This window comes from Pieris brassicae, chromosome 3, assembly GCF_905147105.1.
Source record: "Pieris brassicae chromosome 3, ilPieBrab1.1, whole genome shotgun sequence".
NCBI lineage: Eukaryota > Metazoa > Arthropoda > Insecta > Lepidoptera > Pieridae > Pieris > Pieris brassicae.
Genome location: NC_059667.1, coordinates 7,764,774 through 7,786,283, shown reverse-complemented (window position 1 = coordinate 7,786,283; position 21,510 = coordinate 7,764,774). Strand labels below are relative to the sequence as shown.

The window sequence follows — 21,510 nt, the reverse complement described above, 5'->3', positions numbered from 1 at the left end:
TGTTCCATACACCAAAACATCTCTGTACACTATTGCGAGATCTTATGTGGGCATAATTGTATGCTTCTTCTTTATGAGTGGTCGGATTTAGTACTGGTGTAAATAAATAAGGAGTGTAAGCATAGCCAGAGTCTCCATGTAATCTACATGAACTTGTTCCCCCTCAAAACATTGTTGTTTGCTTTCATTAAAAATCCGTCAGTCATGGTTTAAGTTACACCAACGTCATACTAGGTTTAAGTTATTTCTAAGTTTATTAGTAGACATTTTGATTATTCTTAAGTTATTCTTGGTATAACATTTTATACCACGTTTATTTGTACCACTGTAAGTGTTTGACAATTGAAACTATCGCCATGTGTATTGGTCGATAACGGGATTGATCGTAATCAATACACACTGAAAAAATGAATACTTGGGCTTAATAGAAACGTGAACTATAAACAGATTATTATTCTTAAATAACGTGGTTTATATTATGTTTCGTAATACAAATACATAACCATGGAATGTCATAACGATAATCTGTCACAAATCACACAATAGGCACGAACTATCATTTCAAATATAACTGCTACAAGCTGCAGTAAACATTGTTTATGACGGGTGTAATTTTAAGTTGACGGTCAGATAAAAATACTGTTTGACCTTAGATTAAATCTAGGGTAAATTCTAGTTTTATAGAACAAGATTAAAAGACCTTGCATAGATTTTCATACAAATTTGGAGGTCACTATCAACACGTTTAAATTTAATTTCGTTTGTGGCTAATTTTACTAAACTTCTTTTAATTTTTTATATGCTTTGCATCATTTATTCCAACTACTTTGCAAACCTTAATTTTATACCAGATAAAAAAACGTGTGTGTACACGCATTAGAAGTTATACAAGATAAAAAAAAAACTATTCAATACTTTAGTCATTCGCATTATTCTGTTTGTAGAAAAAAAACTAACAATACAAAAAAAATACTCTCCTAATTTTTCCCGAAGGCGCCAAAAGAAGTATAACTTAAAAAAAAACTAAAATGTTGACTATAGCTAACTTCAGGGTGTCGGTATTTAGTGACGGTGTGCGCCGCAACGTAAAAATTTACTCTCATAATTTTTCTTGTAATTTTAAAAATACAAAATGACACATGACACGAGAAATCTAATCACATACTTGTATGGGCGTCTTTTGAATATTTCTTTACAAATAAAAGCAATTTGTTAACATCTTGATAAACCAACTGTAACGAACTAAATTCCTATACATATGGGGGCATAAATTATATTCTTTCTTCTTACAAATTTTTGTAGGTAAGAAATAATAATAATTATATCGTTTTTGTAGTATATAATACATACGTCAGCGTATTTCGTTTATGTAATTTTGATAAATGTTTCCCCCGAACTTGCGTCATTGTCAGTACATACTCTTATCGTGAGCTGTGCAAACAACAATTGGGATAGAAAGGGATCATTAGCTACTACACAATTTTCTTATGTTTAAGAGATCAATCCAAAAATTTACTATTGTTCATCCATGTTAGGTTGCGAACTCACATAAGATCAAAAAAAAGTTCGTGTGTTCGAACCCCTTTTGTGTACCTATTACATTATACAGCGTGTCACTCTCATCCTTGAGATCGTAGGTTCGATCTTTGCACCAATGGACTTTCTTTCTATATGCGCATTTGACATTCCCTTGAACAATGAACGAAAACATCGTGGGAAAACCGGCTTGCCCCAAAAAAGTCGACTGCGTCTGTCAGGCACAGGAGGTGGTCACATACTTGCCTATTAGAGGCCTAAACCTAAAAGGTTGTACCACCACGGATTTATTTTCAAAACATTGACGCCTTGTCTATCTATATTTACATTTGGCGAAAATGTTCTTCTTTACTTGAATGATGAAGAGTAGTTAAAGCCGTGAAATTGCACTGATGACTATTATGAATTAGAGGTTGTGCAAAAAGAAACCACTTTTCGAAGAAACTTCCTTATGTAAAGAGATAACGTATAGATGTTTGTGTGTGCGTGCGTTACTAGCAAAACTTAGGTCCTACAATTGGGCGTAATTATTACATGCTTATACGGTAAAGAAAAATATCGTAACTCTGATAACCAAAAGATTGACTTCATATCTTGCACAGGAGATGCTACAGGTACAGGAATACTATACCTTATAGAATAATTATAGAGAAATAATGAATGGATCGTTAATTTGCAAAGAAAGTTGTACATTTAGATTGATTTAATATAAAACTCCGTACCATCAGAAATTAAAAATGTGCATGCAAATGTCATATTAATTATTATAGTCATATAATAAGAACATTAACATAATGTCATAATAATAGGTTAGGATATTTATAATTGTTGACAAACTTTTGGTCTAAATATTCGCTTTTATAAATCTAAAGAAAAGAGGGCGCGTCGGTTTTGTTTACTCACTAACCTACTTTTTATAACCGCTTTCCAGTTTATCAGTATAATAGAAAATATTAATATTTTAACAGAATCACGATAAGTCTGACAAGTACCTGACGTGATATCAGATAAAGCAAAATAGTAATAAAAATAAAACAGTGAATAATGTTTGTCGAGTACAGCAATATCTTCCTTGATGCCAAAAAGAAACGCTTCCGAGTCTTTGTGAGAATTTTATAAATTGTTTCTCATTCCCGACGAAAATAAGCTCAAGAAAACCCCAACACATCGGGCAGACAGATTTCTAGGTCCGTTAACTTATCGTTTTTATACTACCTTATTCAGACTGCCAAAAAAATTAAGTATTTCTTTTGCCAGATATTTTTATTGAGTGTTTTGTGGTATTGAGTTTGTTGTCAATTCAATCCAGGCCTATCTTAAATTAGGATAAGGCTGTAGTACAAAATATGGTTACACTCTGGGCGATTGTTCAGCTAAAAAGTTAAAGAAAATAAGTTAACGGCGTAACTATATTGTAGTTTTGTTACAAATAGAAATAAAAGTCAGAAAAGCTTTTAAGTATTTCTTAAATATATCGCTATTTCGTGAATCAAGAACAGCTGGCTGGTTGAGATTAAGTAAGACATTAAGTCATGCGTAGCGCATTTGAACTAAGCTTCGTAGCTACGAAAAAATAAGCCATTCCCAGCTTTTCTTAGAACAAAAGATTTTTGTACTCTTAACATTTTCTACAGATTTCCCATTCATTCAGATCTTTTATAATATTGTATTACAGTAAATCTTTGACCAATAATTGGGATGATACTATTATTATTATAGATGATATTAAATGGAGCCAGTAGGTAGCGAGCTTGCCCAAAATCGAACCTAAGTGCGTTAAGTTATGAAAATGGTTCTCGGATTTTGATGAGACTTATTATAGCAGGGTAGGCCATGGAGGCGTATGAATTTAAAAACGCTATACCGTTGAAACTGCGAATGGGAGCAGAGCGTGAGAGGTGGGGATCTGAAGCTCGCTTCTCGGAAATTTAGTCACGATGGAGCACTTCACGGGTGAACATCCTTCGTTATGTGTGAAAAAATACAGAAATGTCGATGCGTGCGTTATTGTTCGATCCATAGTGAGGGCAAATAAAGCCCTCACTATGGATTGCATGACTTAAATCAGTATCCGATGAAAGTTTGATAAGGGCGTGGGTCAGAAAGTTCGAAGCTATCGGTTTGACCCTCAATCAGAAACCTAAGGGACCCAAAGGACAAAACAGTAAGAGAGAAACCATAAACGAAGTCGGAGCTTACTACCGTACTACGCAATCCTGGGCGATCAACTAGCAAGCTATCAGCTGAGCTCTCTGTATCAACAACGACTTTGCGCCGAATTTTGAAGAATGATTTACAATTGCACCATTATAAACTTCAACTAGTGCAATATTTGAAGCTCAATGATTAAAATTTACGACGTTATTTCGTCGAAACAATGTTAGAGCGTTTTCGGAGCTTCAACATATTACCTTTTTCAGACGAAGTCCAATTTCATTTAAATGGGCACATAAATAAACAAAATAGTCGTTATTGGGCCTCGGACAATCCACTTTTCAAACACCAAAAGCCTTTGCATTCGCCGTAAGTGACAGTTTGGGCGGCTATTTCAGCACACGGAATCATCGGAACCTTCTTCTTTCAATACCAGCGAGGGAATTCTGTGAATTCTGATTCTTTTTCCCGCAGTTGTCAGAATTTCATGGGTATAATAGTGCAACATGGTTTCAACAAGATGGCGCCACATGCCATACATCAAACGAGAGTTTGGCAGTGGTTAAGGATATGTTTGCTGGAAAAGTTATTTCGCGCCGAGGACTGTACCCTGACATTAGACTGTACCCACCAGACTTAGACTGTAGAGTCTACAGCAATAATCCGGCCACAATTTCCCAGTTGAAGGCCAACATCCGCGGAGAAATGGCCGCTCGCGCGCGCCATGTGCGCTCGAGTTTTCGGCAATTTGAAGTCAAGATTCGAAGAATGTTTGCAGCGCGGTGGCGTACATCGAGATGATGTTATTTAAAAAAAATGATTTTCTCAATGTTTAACTTTAATTTAAAAATAAATTTGTTTAAATATTACTTTTGGTTCTTTTTTTATAAATTTTTCAAAATCGCAAAACTCCGAGGCCCACCCAGGACCAACCTGCCATTATCTAGTTTGGAGCCATCACTCGTAGTACAATCGAATTAAAACTACTACGTGAACAATGGTTTTTGAGATAAATCTATTTTGTGAAGTTTGAAATGAATTGCCTAACTACTTGTACTACTGGACTATTAATATAGTTCTATGTAACATTTTTTCATAAATAACCCAGCTTAATTGATTTTAAGTACATTAAACTTCTATATATAGATACACTTATATATTCTCAAACCCTTTGTTTTAATTTTACACAATTGTAACATTATCTTAAACTAGGTTACTACGATCATTAATTGTAGAAAAACGGTGTGATAGCTTTCTAAAAGAGAGTTAGTCTTCCATGTGGAACATGCTGGCCATCGAAATATAACTCCGAACCAGTTACACTAAGGTTCCTTCAAAAAGAGCGTAATTAAATGGCCGGCAACGCATTCGTTAGTGAAGAACCATCACGTGTTGCTGGTTATCACTTAAAGCGTATCATGGGTATCAGATGAGTATCTTGCCCTTTTGGTTGTTCTATATAAAAATTACCACAAGACTGTACTAAAGTAAATATAAGTAGCAACAAAATCCTTTAATTTTCCTTCCAAATTAATAAAATTCTCTCTTACCATTCCGTCTGTAATTATAATTTGAAAACTAAAATTTAAGAGCAAAATTTTAATATAAAAATCAAGTTGCAAATGAGTTAAAAATTTGAAAATATGTGGATAATATCCGCGTTAAGAATTTTTGCTATTTATTTTGTAGGTTTTAATTAATTACATGGATTATTTAATAATACATTCGCAATGACGACCTGCATGTGGACTTTAATGTAAAGTACGTCGCCACTATATTGTAAAAGATTGCTGGAACTCACAAACAAAGGCCCCATTAACACGTGAATGTCAGGACTTTTTAACCTCTTGACACCACAGGCCTAGTCAGAAGATAGATAAGGACAAAAACATTCGAATAAGATAATTAGTGTCAGTGTGTCCCCTTAATACAGTCTGTAAGTCGTGTTATTTGACACTTTCTTATGTTAAATATCCTTTTTAGTAAAAGTTTAGAATTATATTACTTATTACTCTTAAGTTAGACTAGATCGTAATGTTAAATGATGACACAACACACATACAACACAACAAATGAAAACAACAAATAATTTAATAGTATTATAAATAATTTTAGTGTTCGTATATGTTTTTTATCATCTACATCTTCATCTAGCAAACAACTTCATCCGACTAAAACACATTTTTCACAATTGAATATATTAATTCATCAAGGCAGACCTGACATATCAGGTAGCACTTTCAATACACACCCCACAAGGGAAGCCATTATGAAAAGGCATTCAAGAAAGAACTATATTAAAAGGTTTTTAAAGTTATAAATATAACATTTAATATTTTAGTTTGCTATTTTGTTAGAAAATAACGAATAAAATAATATGACCATCAATTACACGCGAACAAAGCCGTCAATTGATAGTATTGTGATAAAACGTTTCCAGGGATAAAAATAACCTGACTTCACGCCTACGTCAAAGTATGTGAGTTATTCTGACGCAAAAGGTTCTATTTAATAGTTTATACTTATATAATAAAATTCCAGATTGTATAAAATCTATTTTTAATAGGATATTAAGATGAAGATGTTACAGTAAAAAAAACTTAAGTGAAAATGAGCATATATGGCAAGAGGAACAGAAAAGTGGTGCAAGAAACTACTAAACTGGTGCCCAAGGTACAATAAAGGCAAAAGTGGAAGAGACTTAAAGTGGATAGACCAAATTAAAAGCAGGTATATGGTAGAGAGTGGGAGTGCACAGTGCAGATGGGAAGGGCGAGATTTGAAGGAGGCTTGGCAAAACTTGGCACACAGATACCTAAAAAAATTAGATGATAGAAATATAAATGGGAATAAGTGTAAAATTATCTGAAAATATTAATATTATTATTAATTTGAAGCTTATCAATGTATATTTGTCTAATCATTCACTTTTTATGTCATAAATTGAGTTAGTCGACTATAGAAGTAGTTTCTGAAGGTTCCTTTTCTAAAACATGTATATACTCCCTTGAATGGATTATGTATTTCTCCATTTGTTTCATAGAGATTTTTAAAGGCTATTAGGCACCCGTGCCTGATTACCAAGTTTTAAATACTCGCAAAGCAAGAAAAATTAACTCCCCACCCAGGCTTCTAACCCACGACACGACACGGTTGCGAATCACACATAAATGACATAGTTCCTCAAAATTATTAAGTATATGTTAAGGAAACCAAATTCAAACACTATTTACAAGCCTGTTTATAGAGCTAATTATAATACAAATACGGAAAATTCTAAGATAAACATTACTTCAACCTTAATTTATAAAGTCATACTAAACGCGGTCATGTGACAGGAGTATAAAATTATAAATCACGAATTTTTTTGCGTAGATATTGAATGACAAGTAATATAATATAAATTCTCATTTATTTCCATTTATTGAAAACAAAATGTCCAATAATTATGATGTAATGATATCTATAATCTTTGTCTACGAATCACTACGATGACGTCATACCCTGAAACGCGATAACGAAGTTATTCCGGCCGCTAAGGATACACAACTTGCTACTGCACTGGGGCCTAGTCAAGACATCTGTTGCGCGCTGCGAGTCGAACCTTCTGTCTCCTCGCGCTTTGCAGCCATCAAGGGCTAAACGCCCGCCCACTATCGTCCTGTATTAGTAGGGCTTGAACCAGCACTCCACCGAAAGGGGCATACGCCCTGAACTGGTCCAACAAGATATGGGGTCTACGAGCTGGCTAATCAGTTAGATTAGTCGAGGTAGGAATAGTATACCATCCTCCATGATGGTAATAATAATTATTCCAAAAATTGTGACATTATCTAACGACGTAACCCAATTTTGATTTATTTCTTACAATATCTGCAAGTAAACTTGGAAACTGTATTTCGTTAACTATAATTTTATTTAAAAGTCGTAATATTAAGCTTGCGGGCTTGAAATAAAAGTACGTAAATTTATTGCTTTAAATAAATAAATCAATGGCGCTACAACCGTATTAGGTCTGGGCCTCAGATTTCTGTATCTGTTTCGTGATCATTTGTTAATCTAATAGGCAAGTAGGTGATCAGCCTTCTGTGCCTGACGCACGCCGTCGACTTTTTTGGGTCTAAGGCAAGCCGGTTTTCTCACGGTGTTTTCCTTCACCGTTTGAGCTAATGTTAAATTAGCACATAGAAAGCAAATCCATTGGTGCACAGCCGGGGTTCGAATCTACGAGCTCAGAGATGAGAGTCGTACGCTGTAGCCACTAGGCCAACACTGCTCAATTTATTGCTTTAGTAACTTATAATTTCCACTAAACTAATACCTACCTTACAATTTAGACAAAACCCCACAAATCATTCCATAAACCAAAAGACACAGTAACTTAATAACATACGTAGTTTTTTAACCAATAAACCTCTGGCAAAAATAAGACTTCAAAATCTTGTTAAAAAATCTCATAGACTCCAATTAAAATGCAGGCTACGACAAGTGTATCTAGCCCCTAAACACGTCTAGTATTTCTAACTTTGTGAATAAAGGCAACACAGAGGTTGGTATGCAAAGTAGCTGCACCTGAATATACAAGGGTATAATGAAGTGGTAGTAATGTCGTACTTATGATTAAATGTTAAATACATTTTTAGATTTCTATTTTAACCGGTGAGATTTAAAAAAAAAAATATTTTTAAAGGATTTGAATATAAGAGCGTACCAATTTTTAAAAGGCAACCAACGCACTTGTGCGTGTCCATGAGCGGCATCACTATGATAAGGTGCCCGTTTGCCCCTTCTTCTATAGAACATTGTTTAATAATAATCCACACTTTAAAAGAAAAAGAAAAATGTTTTAAATTAATAACATTGCCAGAACGGATTATACCACATATAACACGAAGTTTAAGGAAATGTGTAATATGTTCGGGTGTGTGTTATGTGAGTTTAAAAACCCATTCAATTGGTAATGTCACCGAAATCATCATCAACAATGTTCAAATTTCTTTAATGTATCAGCCGTAGAGTTTTAAGCTTTACTGGCTTTAAAGTTTAGTTAGTTTTAAAGTTTTCACGAGGTACCTGACCTCGTTAGCTCTTCACTTTCTTAAATCTATTTTTAATTTAGAAAAATATTAAACTTGTAACACGAAATATACTTGAAAACCAAGGCCTTACCTAGATACAATGTCTACCTGCTTGGTTCTTTTTCTTAAGAATCACGAAAATAAGAAAGATAATGATTAGTAAGATTTAACTAAAATTAGAATTCAAAATCTGTAGTTTGGTTAGATTATGAACTTCTCCCTAGACTGATCAAGAAAAGGCCATTAGGCAACCAGGCGCAAAGGCCTGCCAGACAGGAGAGTGGAGGAAGTTGTATAGAGCAAGTAACACGACCTTTAGAAATAATGACCGCGACTGATGAAATGAATCTAAATACAAAGGATGGACTTCATCCCAGGTGTATTTAAAATATTGAAGCATGACTGTCTTCTTTGTAGGTTAAGAAAATTTTAAATATTGTATTATATTATGTCTAATAAAAATTCTATCAAGATGTTAATGATATGAAGTTCATTTTTTAAATGATATTAACTTGAATACACGAAACATTTATCTCGGATGTATCTCGGTGTCAGTAATTACTGATAACTTATCAGTATAAAACTACATCAGATTTGTAATAAAACTAATATTTATAATAACAAATAGACAGTCCTAAAATGGAACAACGAGTTCACAACAAAATTGTGTAACCCAGTCGGTGAACTATTAATGTTTCTCAAGTTTCTGTATTTTAAATCCCAACAATTTTATTTATTTGTACGTACAATAACAGCTACACATATCAATATTGTAAAAAAACACGTAGCCAATAGACAAACCCAAAATAGATAACATTGATAAACAAAATATATGAAACAGAAAACATAAGTACATTAATAAATAAAAAAATGTCTGCGTGTAAAAAAAGTGAAACTTCTTTATGACCTTATTTTTCGAAAAATTGATCTCCTATCCAACTTTACAGAAATTGGTTAAATAAAGTTAAATTAGATATAATTTAACAAAAATACAAATAATACAATTATTTCATTTTACCTTATTACTACTAAGATTATTACAGAATTTCATTAATTGTAATAGAATTATTACTATCATTGTTATCGTTATTATATATTTTTTGTTACTAATGGCTTCGAATCTCTTCGAATCAACCGTGGTAGGGACACGAAAAATATGGCACGTAACGGAAAAATGTGACGCGTAACGGAAAATGTGACGGCAATTTTTTTTCCAACTCCTATAAAGAAATTTTACTTCAAAAATAACTGAAACTAAACATTAACGAGCGACAACTTAATATTTTAACGAAAAAACTAAATTGTTACTACTGCTGAATAAAAAGTCTTCCCGCATCTCATAATCCTCAAATCCTCTTTGGTGAGGTTTTAAGGAAAATGTCAATTTTCATAATTTGTGTCATAGTTAGCCAAATCCCGAAAAGTTGGCGAATTACGGAGATAATTCGTGTTTTTATGGAAGAATTGTGAATATCTTGTCGCATACGAGGGAGGGATTCTTCTAATTTTCATTTGCGGGAATTCCATATTAAATAAAACTTATTCAATTATTTTAAAGAATAATCAATTTTTTTCCTTAACCTGTCGCTTCGAATGATATATCTGCTGAAAAGTGACAATGACGTAATCTCACAGACCGTGATCCAATTAAATAGTGTCCGTCTTGTGGAGCTTACAGCTTTCACTGTGTACAAGTAAGTTCCTAGCACCTCTGATGATAGTATATACTGCATGTTTGATAAGCGTGAGGTTTTGGGAACAAGTAAAATTACGTACTTGTATTTTATTTTAATACCTAATACAAAAATCGTAGTACATTTGTAAAACACCTTTTCTACATTGAAGTTCCAGGTTGAGGTTGATTTGCTTATGTGTCCAAATATTTCATTCGTAATATTAATAATATTTGTTTTTTTGCAAAGAGTGGTACAGTGGTTGGATCGATCAACTATAAACATCCGCACAATTAGCCACATATAAATAGGCATGCGAATGTCATATCAATTTTTACAATGTCATATAGTAAAAACATAAAATAATGTCAAAGTTAAGTTATTTATTAAAAGATTTCAAACGGTAACAATATTTCATTAAATAAACTTCATTACAGTATTTACCGTTAGGCGCAAAAATAATAAGAAATCGAATTATTCTTATCTTCATTATCATCATGAAGGTTTGAAGTGAAATCGAAAGATTCTCGCATCTTCATTTTCTTAAACAAAAGGGTTATTTAGATTATAATTATCACATACAAGCAGAAATATATTTGCTCTATTGTAAATTGTCAAGAAATTATTTTTCAATCCTAACTATTGAATACAGATGTTTGCAAATAGAGAAATGAAATAATGCATATAATGATGTTCGCATGACATAAATCTAAACAATAGGAAATGTGCAAAGGATTATGCATTTGTAATGTCATATAAGGAAAACAATTTCAAGAGTTATGTTGAATTTTTTCATAATGTATTAGCGATAATTAGTGTTTTTAATATTCTTTAAGATCTTGAAGTCCAATTGTGCTGCGTGTTCTTCCCACGAGAATATAAGTGCGTGCTCCTATTTCACCATGCTTCCTGCTTATAGAGGACAAATCTTTGTTTTTATTTTATTATTATTAATTACTCAATTCATGTGGAACATGGTGAAATGCAGCTCCTTACAAAGGTTGGCAATTAAAAGGAATGGCGGAGAGATTTATTGAAGTTTATAAATGTATTTTGTGTTACCTATATGAATAAATGATTATGAATTTTGAATTTTTTGAATCAATTCTTAGTAAAAATTAGATTTGTTAAAAAAGTGTTTCATGTAGTAAATTTAATATTTATTTTTATATCAATGGGTTAATGGATACTTGTTATAACGATTCACCTCTTTAAATATTCGTAAATATAATTTAGTTACCCCTTGAAAAAACAGTGTCATTAATCAAAATTAGACCGTGGCTATATGTGCTGTCTTTGAAACTCAATTGTTAATTGTCAAATTAATTAAGAAAGTATTTATGCCAGAGGGACAGAAGTACGATATATAAATTAAGGTACAAACACTACAGATTAGTTGTCCCTTGTAGAGAAGCTCCGAACTATTGCTTTATCATCAACATGATAATGATTGGATAATACTACTAATGATAATAGTTATGTCATGTTTCATACACAAATGTTTCAAATGACTTAAATTGGTAATAAGGCTAATAAATAATGCGACGTAATAAATCGAATGATGGCGCGTATCGCATATAGTACATTCTATAGAATTTGCGCGCTTCCTATCAAAGAATAATAATAAAAACTCTATCGTCATTTTACTTATATTAAAAAAACAAATTTTAATAAATTTTAACGAATAAAAAGGCACATTACAAGATTTGAATAACGTACGTTTGGTGTACTGTTCGCCGAATTTGCTCAGCGAATGACACGTAAAATTAACAGATAACGTTTGATATTCTGATTAGAGTGTATTGAAATTGGATTTGGCACTGAATTTTTATAAGAATTACTCGTCTTATATTCTTTTTTAATTTTTTTGTTATCTATAGTCGGAACGGGTAAACAACCTTTCAGTTATAACGTTGTAACATTACTTCATTTGAGTTATATGATGTGTTTTCAAAGTTTGAATTATTTTTTTAATTGTTTATAGAGAATAGTGCTAAAAGCTAAATTGTTTTATACGAAATTAGTTAAAGATATTATAAATTATTCTACTAGGTAAGTGACAGCTATCAAATTACATACATTTATTTACTTAAAGAAGAAAGCTCACAGGAGCTGTTCTCTAAGTTGCCAAAAAACCTGTACAAGAAGATAAAATACAAATTCTTAAATTACCTGAAATAGGCTTTAAAACAAAATTGCAAAAACGCGTATTAACTAATACTAAAATTACAAGCTACAAAGGAGAAAATTTATCATAAAAAATGCAAACATATTGAGGCTGTACGGAAGTTCTGTTGCGGAATATGTCGAGACCATCAAGAACGACATTCATAGTTTTGCTAAATTTTGAAGACTACAGACGTTTATAAAAAAAATCGTAAATTGTCCCCAACGTTAATATGTCTGTGAAACTACTAATTTAATTGTCATACAAATTTTAATAAGGTGGAACTACCTTGTGTAGTTTTTTGTATTTAATACCAAGAATCATAACATGTCTAAAAACAGCGGCGTTTATTGGAATGAATAATTTAATACACCAATAAAACGGCAATATAAATATACTGATTTAGAATCGTATTTTAAAATAAACAAACGCAAGGCATTGCTCCCAAACTGTTCTCCTTACTACAATTATCGCATGCAGTATGGGAAAACCTATCGAAGATCGGAAAAATAAAAGGGATGTAAAAACACACCGCAATGTTTCATCTAATAAATTAGCTAGTTTTAACATTATGTAACTAGGTCGGAGGATAGGTTTCGTGCCAAAGATACTTCCTAAATGTACAATATTTTGTATCAAAATACATAATCTTAAAGTTAATTGAAATTGACAGAGATCAGAGTTAATCAAAAGTAACAAGTAGCTTATGATATTAAGACGAAATCTGATTTCTTATTATTAAATCTTTATAATCTGATTAAGGGTAATTTGGATAATTATCATACAAAAATAAGCCTCAACGTTCATATTTGTTTAAACTAACTACTATGTTCAATTATGCTTATTATTATAGATTAATACACCTTATATAACTAATATAATTATTGTTTAATACATTTTAATTCATTTAGTAATTCAGCACCAATTAATACAAATAAGACATTTTGTTACCTGATCCTTTTAATGTTGTTTCGGAGTTGGTTTTTATTTTTGTTTGAATTTTAAAAAACGTTAAAACCTAGACTTTATCAGAAGAAAAATAGACTTAATAAGTCAACTTTCATTATTATTATTTCGAAAGTCATGTTAAATATAGATATTGAAAACCCGGTTAAATCAAGAGTCTTACGTTATCAAATATAAATTAAACATTAACATTAACTGTCGCACTTAGAGTCTAGTTGTAATTAACTTTTAGCAATGTATAAATGTTATAAATTTAAAAAAAGGTTTGTTACTTTTCTGTGCTTCCTTAAAAGAGTCTTCATCTAGTTTCTTGGATGTATAATTATTATTACACAGTCAAAGAAAATTTTGAAGATTGTGACTACGGTTGTAAAATATCGTTTAGTCAATTCAGCTTAACGTTAAATTATGCTTATGTATGTAAATTAGTAAACGTAGTTAGTGCCATGTTTGATTTCTAATTACATTTGGGTTCATTCTGTAATCGTAAATAACAAAAAAAAAACATACCTTGTGTCCATTTTTGTTTAACTCCTGAACGCGGTAGATAAGATTAATCTTTGTTCTTTATCAGGCCTTCTGTGCTAACACAAACGGCATACAAGAAGCAAACAGCACGACGGCTGTCTTATGGCTTATTTGCGAAACGATTATCACACACCCAAAGTTGACATAGCACATTATTTTCAACCTTGCATACTGAAATTTTCACATCACCACACTTGTTGTTCCATTTTTGAAATCACACATGTCACAACAACGAAAAATTTATAAATCGAATTATTATAACACTGCTTTAAGCTTTGCGCGTTCAGTGGACAACTTGGAAAAGTTTCAGCGTAGCATACACGTACATCTGCGCCGGTTGGCGGTAAATGAATGCGCCGTTCCACGAGCTACCCTTGAATCTTTGACAACAAAACCGGTGCACGCATATTTGATTAACTTGAGCTAACTGCCACTGATAATGAACTTATTTACAAGCAATTATGACGTAGGATAATTCAATTTTCATATTGATATCTGATACAGTTGCCACCAATCATTAATATTCTATGGCTGTTCATACTTCAGCCTTGTGTTATAATTGAATGGATTAATGGGCCATCTTTTGTCTAATAAAGGCTGTACATAGAATTAACCTAACGATAATTGATATCATTAATACAATAGTGATATTATTAAAGTGCTTAAACGATTCAGTTATTGTGTGGTGTGTATTGTCAGAGCAGTGTTGGCCTGGTGGCTTCAGCATGCGACTCTCATCCCTGAGGTCGTAGGTTCGAGCCCCGGCTGTCGACCAATGGACTTTCTTTCTATGTGTGCCCATTTAACATTCGCTCGAACGGTGAAGGAAAACATCGTGAGGAAACCGGCTTACCTTAGACCCAAAAAGTCGACGGCGTGCGTTAGGTACAAAAGGAGATCACCTACTTGCCTATTAGATTTATAAATCATGAAACAGATACAGATATCTAAAATCCCAGACCTAAAAAGGTTATAATACCACTAATTAATTAATTCATTTTGAGTAAAATTTTCTAGAACCTTATTTATAATGATACTAGTATTACTATTTGATTTTTGCCATTTCATTGGAAATTACTAATTCACTTAGACATTGTTACCAAATAAATTAATATTCAAAAGTTATAATTTTCTAGAAAGGTTTAGTGCACAGCATGGGATAGGATGTTTATTATCGTAGGTTCGATCCCATGCTGTGCACCAATGGACTTTCTTTCTATATGGGCATAGACATTCGCTCGAACGGTGGAGGAAAACATCGTGAGGAAACCGGCTTGCCTTAGACCCAAAAAGTCGATGACGTGCGTCAGGCACAGTAGGCTAATCACTTGCATATTAGATTAACAAATGATCATGAAAGAGACGCAAAAATCTGAGGCCCAGACCTAAAAAGGTTGTAGCGCCATTGATTACTTTAGTTTTAGTTTTTTATTTGTCTGGTGTTGTACGTTTAAGGGCATCTAATTTCCACGTCTTTTTTCCTGGGAATTTACAGAAAATAAATTTCAATTTTATTCTTTTAGTTATTTATAATCACAAATTTTCGTTTCATAGATGTAACATAAAGGTAATTCTTGATGTTGTAGCCATTACAGCAGGAACCATTGAGAATTGTCAAGTGATCAATATGATTATGAAGGATAAGAGCATCTTTCAGATTTCTTACGAATGACCAGAATGAGTCTGGTTAATTACATGAGTCAATGTTTCGGCAGGTCATATTAATATATAGTTTATCTACTACCAAACTTTGTATTTTAGAAAAAGGATCTTATCGAAAAGTACATATTGTAGTACGTATACGTATCATTGGTATTAAATGGAAAAGCTGTTTAATGTACTAAATATATCGAACTCAAGTATTACAAGACTATAATTCGAAAATCTAAATTTTCAGCAAATCGATTAAAGTCAAAGTCAAAAATCATTTAGGTAACACAATGTACATTTCTGAACGTCAAAAAAATAAATATACATTAAGTGTTTCTAATTTTACAGTTACTGCCATGCCCATATAGTACAAAGTCAGGAATAATTCCTGGCAACGACTGCAGTTTTTGGAAATATCAGTTTACAAATAATAACTACATTTTGTATAATAATTTTTCGTTAGGTTTCTAAGCGGTTATAACGAAAATCTCCTGTTTTTTTCAAACTAACCCGAACCGCCCAACATTTGAGCAGTCTAACTTTAACATTGGCACTTTACTAATTAGTAAGTTGTAGCAGTAAGATCAGGGGATGCGCGGCAAGAGTGCGACAGAGGCGCAAATATGTTTACCTAGTCATTATTGTCCTTTGTCTTTCTCTCTCAGCACTAACCGCTGGAGAATATCACTTTACCAATACTTGAAGTAAGGGCCTTCCTTGCAAGGGAAATTGTAAATTCAACAACTCATAATTGCTATTGATAACTTGGATATTACGAGTGATATAAACTCAAGAATACTCCGCGTTCAAATACCAGGCGAGGGTGAATGAGCTTAACACTTCATTTAATGTTTGTAAGTTCGATTTGTTTCAACATCCCCCGTACCTCGTACCCATAAAGCTGTCCTTGTCAGTCCATCTCAACAGAGTCTGAGAATTGTGATCGCGAGAACGTCGCACACACTTGTGTCTCAACTCAGCAGTCTATTGAACATGAGAAATACTCGGCACGCACATTTTCCAAAAGCGTATATTTGTTTCAAGTGTCATCAAATTGATGTATTGCTCGGCTTTGTGCTAGGTCAATGGACCATTGTTCGATTGACAGTGAGAGAGCAAGTGTCTTTGTGGCTTTGTTGCGAATAATAAATCAATAATAGATTAGCTATTTGGTACAGCCTATTAGAAGACGTATGATTACTGTGGTTACTGCATTTTTGTAAAATTTTATGAGTTATTTAATTTACGACTGGCCATATTACCTTATATTATTGCTATGGTAATATTTAGAAGAAAAAGATATTTTTTATATTTACACATACATTTTTCAAACAAAAATTGATAAAAGATATTAAACTTCTTTTATTGCTTTCACGAATGTTGAATTTATCTTATCGTTACAGAAATGTATAACTGTGTAGTTTTGATAAATGGCATTTATTTGTCACAATGAAGTCCTGAGTCAAATTTTAAAAGGTCACACTTTTTACTATGTTAACAATGGGTACATACATCTACAAACAAGCATAGTAGAAGAGATCGTAACTTCATTCGAAGCAAGCGAACTTCATTCAACATTTAGTATATGATAATATACTAAACAGCCAAAACTATTTAAATTAAAATAAAATAAAACAATGGCGCTACAATCTTTTTAGGTCTGGGCCTCAGTTTTCTGTACCTGTTTCATGATCATTTGTTAATCTAATAGGCAAGTAGGTGATCAGCATTCTGTAACTGACGCACGCCATCGTTATTTGGGTCTACGGCAAGCCGGTTTCTCAATGATAGTGCTTTTGTACAAACTTGTCAGCGAGTTAGGTTAATAGAAAGGAAAAGAGGACATTTTCCATTTACATCTACATTTGTTTTCATCTTTTGCATCTTAATACACAATTTAAAAAGAAATTATGTTTTAAGAGTTTTGTGCACGGCTGGAAATCAAATCTACGACCTCAGGGATGAGAGTCGCACGCTCAAGCCACTAGGCCAACACTGCTCTAACACCAAATTATTTAAGTCGATTAAGTAATGCAGGGCATAATAAACTACATACTCAGATGTATAGTGGAGTATTCACACAAATTAAACACGTCCAATGACACTGTTTTACTAAAATAACTATTTACGGTTCTGGATAATCGGGGCTTTTAATAACCGAAGATTTTATATTTACTTTATATCAATATATTGTATCTGGTCAATATATTCTTGGAGTATTTTTGTATGAACAAAAAAATATAAACGAATTTAAAACAAATGGTGACTGTCACCAGTATAATACTCGAAAGAACCAATTTCAGTGTACGACCAATCGGGCTCCAGAAGATAAACCACTCCTTATATGGAAATTGTATTCGTTTTTACAACAAACTCCCAATTGAAATTAGAGAATCATCACTAAATAAATTTAAAGCCCTCGTTACACGTAAATTAACCAATAAAGCTTATTTGACGAATATTTAAATGATCCTAATCCATGGGATTGATATGCTCCAATTTAGCGATTAAAAATAGTGGCCGAAAGATTTTTGCCAGTTCTTTGTGCCCGATCTACGCCCTTGACTTGCGAACTGGTAGTAAATGCACATTTAGAATTAATTTAATATATTTTCTGACGTACATAAATGTATTTGTTTACCTATATAAATAAAGTTATTTTGAGTTTAATTCATCCACCACTCGCGTACAATCATAAAATATAATTATCAAAAAAATGCTAAAATAATGCAATGCAACTGAAGAGTACCTGTTTAGCTATAGTTTCGCGGCGTCACTCGGATGATTTAGATAATCGGATATAAAACTAAGAAAACTGTGTGAGCAAAGTATACTGCCTTGGCACACACTGTTTCCAGCTCTCAGCTCTTTGATGTGTCACCCGCTCCTTCTCCCTCCCTTCTTTCCAATGCCAACTCAGAAGACTCGAAATCGTGCTCCCATCTATCAAATTGCCATTTCTTTGTCACGTAGCTTTGTATGTCTTGAATATTCTCATCTATAACATAATACCTAATTAATTTAATTATAAAATAGCAGCGAATGATCAAAAACCTTTGACAGTCACAATGGTTTCAGTTTAAACAGCCTTTTGATAATATAGTGTTTCAGAGAATTATACAATTGCTATCCACTTAGTTGTTTATTTGAATAAAGCATTAAAGCCTGAATCTAGCCTGACTGTTGAGTGTCTGTACTTATAGTTGATTAATGACGAATGCCATTAATTATTCAAATGACTTTACAAAGGGTTCAATCAGAAGATAGAACATTCTTAACTTTCCTAATTTATTATATATATTTGATAGCTACCACTTTGTCTTTAACGTATTGAATTTTATTTCTCATAATATTGTTAGAATTGTTTGATTATATTAAATTTAAAATTGTTCGATATGTAGCCCATTAATTTGTTTGTATGTAAAATAATAATTTTGTATTTTTCCTAATAAACTTCGCCAATCTTAATCTTAAATACCAAGGATGCTGATAATATGAACCTGTTACAACAAGGACTAATGGACCTTCAACTCTAAAGGCCACAGTGTATTGATGAGTGTCAAATAATTTAAAATAACCAGGTATAGATTAAAATCGGAACCTCGATGAGCGGACACAAGCAATTCAGTTAACTGGTTAATTATACAATTGTAATAAAATCGTAGAACGCTTCATACATACTGAAAAAGATACAGAGAATCTATTTTTTGCTTTATAAATTTATTATTATATACGTTTTATTTTACATTTATATTTCTATCATCTCATGCTATTTAGGTAGTAAGGCCTCCTTCAGCCTCCTCCAGCCTCCTCGTGTCTGCACTGTGTCACTCTGCCATCTGTTGCTAGATGTTTCTATAATCGTTCTAAATTTTCTTTCTTTGCATGTATTGTACCGTCAGCACCAGTTTATTACTGTATTACTCCACTTTTCTGTTGTCTTTCTGTTTCACCTCTTGCAATGTCAAAATCAAAAATAATAAAAAATGAATCCCTTGAACACTGAATGAAGTAACTTTGCTTTTTTTAGCTAACTACTTTTAGTACTCTGTCGTGTTTGTCTTTTAAAATGTGTTTATGGTGTAATGAAATGTACACTTCCTATTAAGTCGCGATCTTTATTTCTGAAGGTCGTGTACTCGCTAAGTCCTGTAAGAATTGTTGATCGGTCGAGGTTTAGTGCCCTCTAATCTACTAGTCACAGTATTCTAAATTTTGTTGACCTCTACGGGTTACATATCCAAAAGATCTATGGTTCTAAAGATGATAGCTTTTATTAAAGTATAGGCTGATTCATTAACTTATTCAATAAACAGGATCTAATGAATGCTACGCGCTACAAATTATAATAATCATGCCTGAACACATGTTTCAAGTTTTGAAGTATTTTTAGTAATAAAACTGGTATTTTCTGCTACAATATTATACAAAGCCATACAAATGTAACTGAGTTTGGAGCTTATTAAAATCTATATTTAAATACCCATATATTGAAAGCTGAATATTTTGTTTGAAATTAATCTTTGCTTTATAAATTAATTTTACAAGGAAATGCTTCGAAGATTCTGACGTTATTAAATGCGAATTTATTTTATACTTCCTCAATAATCCAAGTTTTTAAATATAATTTTTAAGGTTGTTTATTGAGTGTTCCCATCTTATTTGGGCTCGTCGTTAGACCGTTTTAGTAATTGATATTTTTCCGTCATAATCTGCGAGCTTTTAAAAATTGCTGGCCTATCCTACTAATCTTGTAACCTATTTTTAATATAGTTTACATGTATTACGTATAACATCAATACAGTTTATATTTATTGTGTATCTTAGTAGGCAATTAAATAGTTTTTTATGTTTATTATTTGATTTATTGTAAACGTAGACGTAATATATGTTTAATACTCAGTCTTACGGTGAAGAATACGTCGCGAGGAAAACCGGCATGCCTTAGACCCAATAAAATGTTTATAATCTAAATTTATACCTATAACTATACCTCTAAGACGTCTCATTCTACACGTATATCTACACTAAGTGTGTTATAACTATATACACGTAGTAGATACTAATTCGATACATGTTTATTCCTAATCCAGAATCGAGCTTTAACAATTGGAATGAAACAGATGCCTTAACGAATTTACGATATCTTCGTTATACAATACAATGTATAGTCAAAACCGTTTGCGACGAAATCGTTGAGAACAATATATTATATTGAACAAAATCAAAGGTCTCAGCTGTATTTTATTGCATTAGGTACTAAATAGCAACGTCATCGGCTGTTACGACTATCGGTTTTTACGACCAAATATGAGTAATCCCTTCGATGTCGTTATAACAGATTTTGACTGTATAAATATAATGTATATGCTAATTTTCTATAGATACTTTACAAATTCGATATGTTCGTTCTTCGGATCAGTTTATTCATTTATTTAGTAATCTTACAATATTACTAACACATATACAGATAATAATTAGACGTAGAACATTCACAAAGCTAAAACAGGTTACATTAATAAACAATATAAAACAGAAAACAGAAGATGACATTAAACCTTAAACAAACAATAATTTTAATATTTTAAAGAAAAAACTAATAGCAAACACACCACTCTCGCTATCTGAAAAAATATCACCTCTATTAGGATTAGATTTCACATCCTGTGAGAAGGTGTCAAATTTAGATTTCGCAAATAAAAATTTAAAGTTTTCAAATGACACCGTATAGCATAATGCCAGCCTCATTCAGTTAAAC

General features: G+C 32.4%; 1 protein-coding gene across 1 annotated transcript in view; it reads right to left on the bottom strand.

The window, feature by feature from the left end:
- The window catches only part of LOC123707630 (RYamide receptor-like), a 48,703-nt gene extending 34,264 nt beyond the window's left edge, over window positions 1–14,439 (bottom strand). The window contains exon 1 of the mRNA XM_045657862.1: window positions 14,085–14,439. Within this exon, the coding sequence (XP_045513818.1) occupies window positions 14,085–14,095 (11 nt within the window). The 5' untranslated portion in view covers window positions 14,096–14,439. The remainder of the gene's footprint in view (window positions 1–14,084) is intronic.
- Window positions 14,440–21,510: the final 7,071 nt, after the last annotated feature.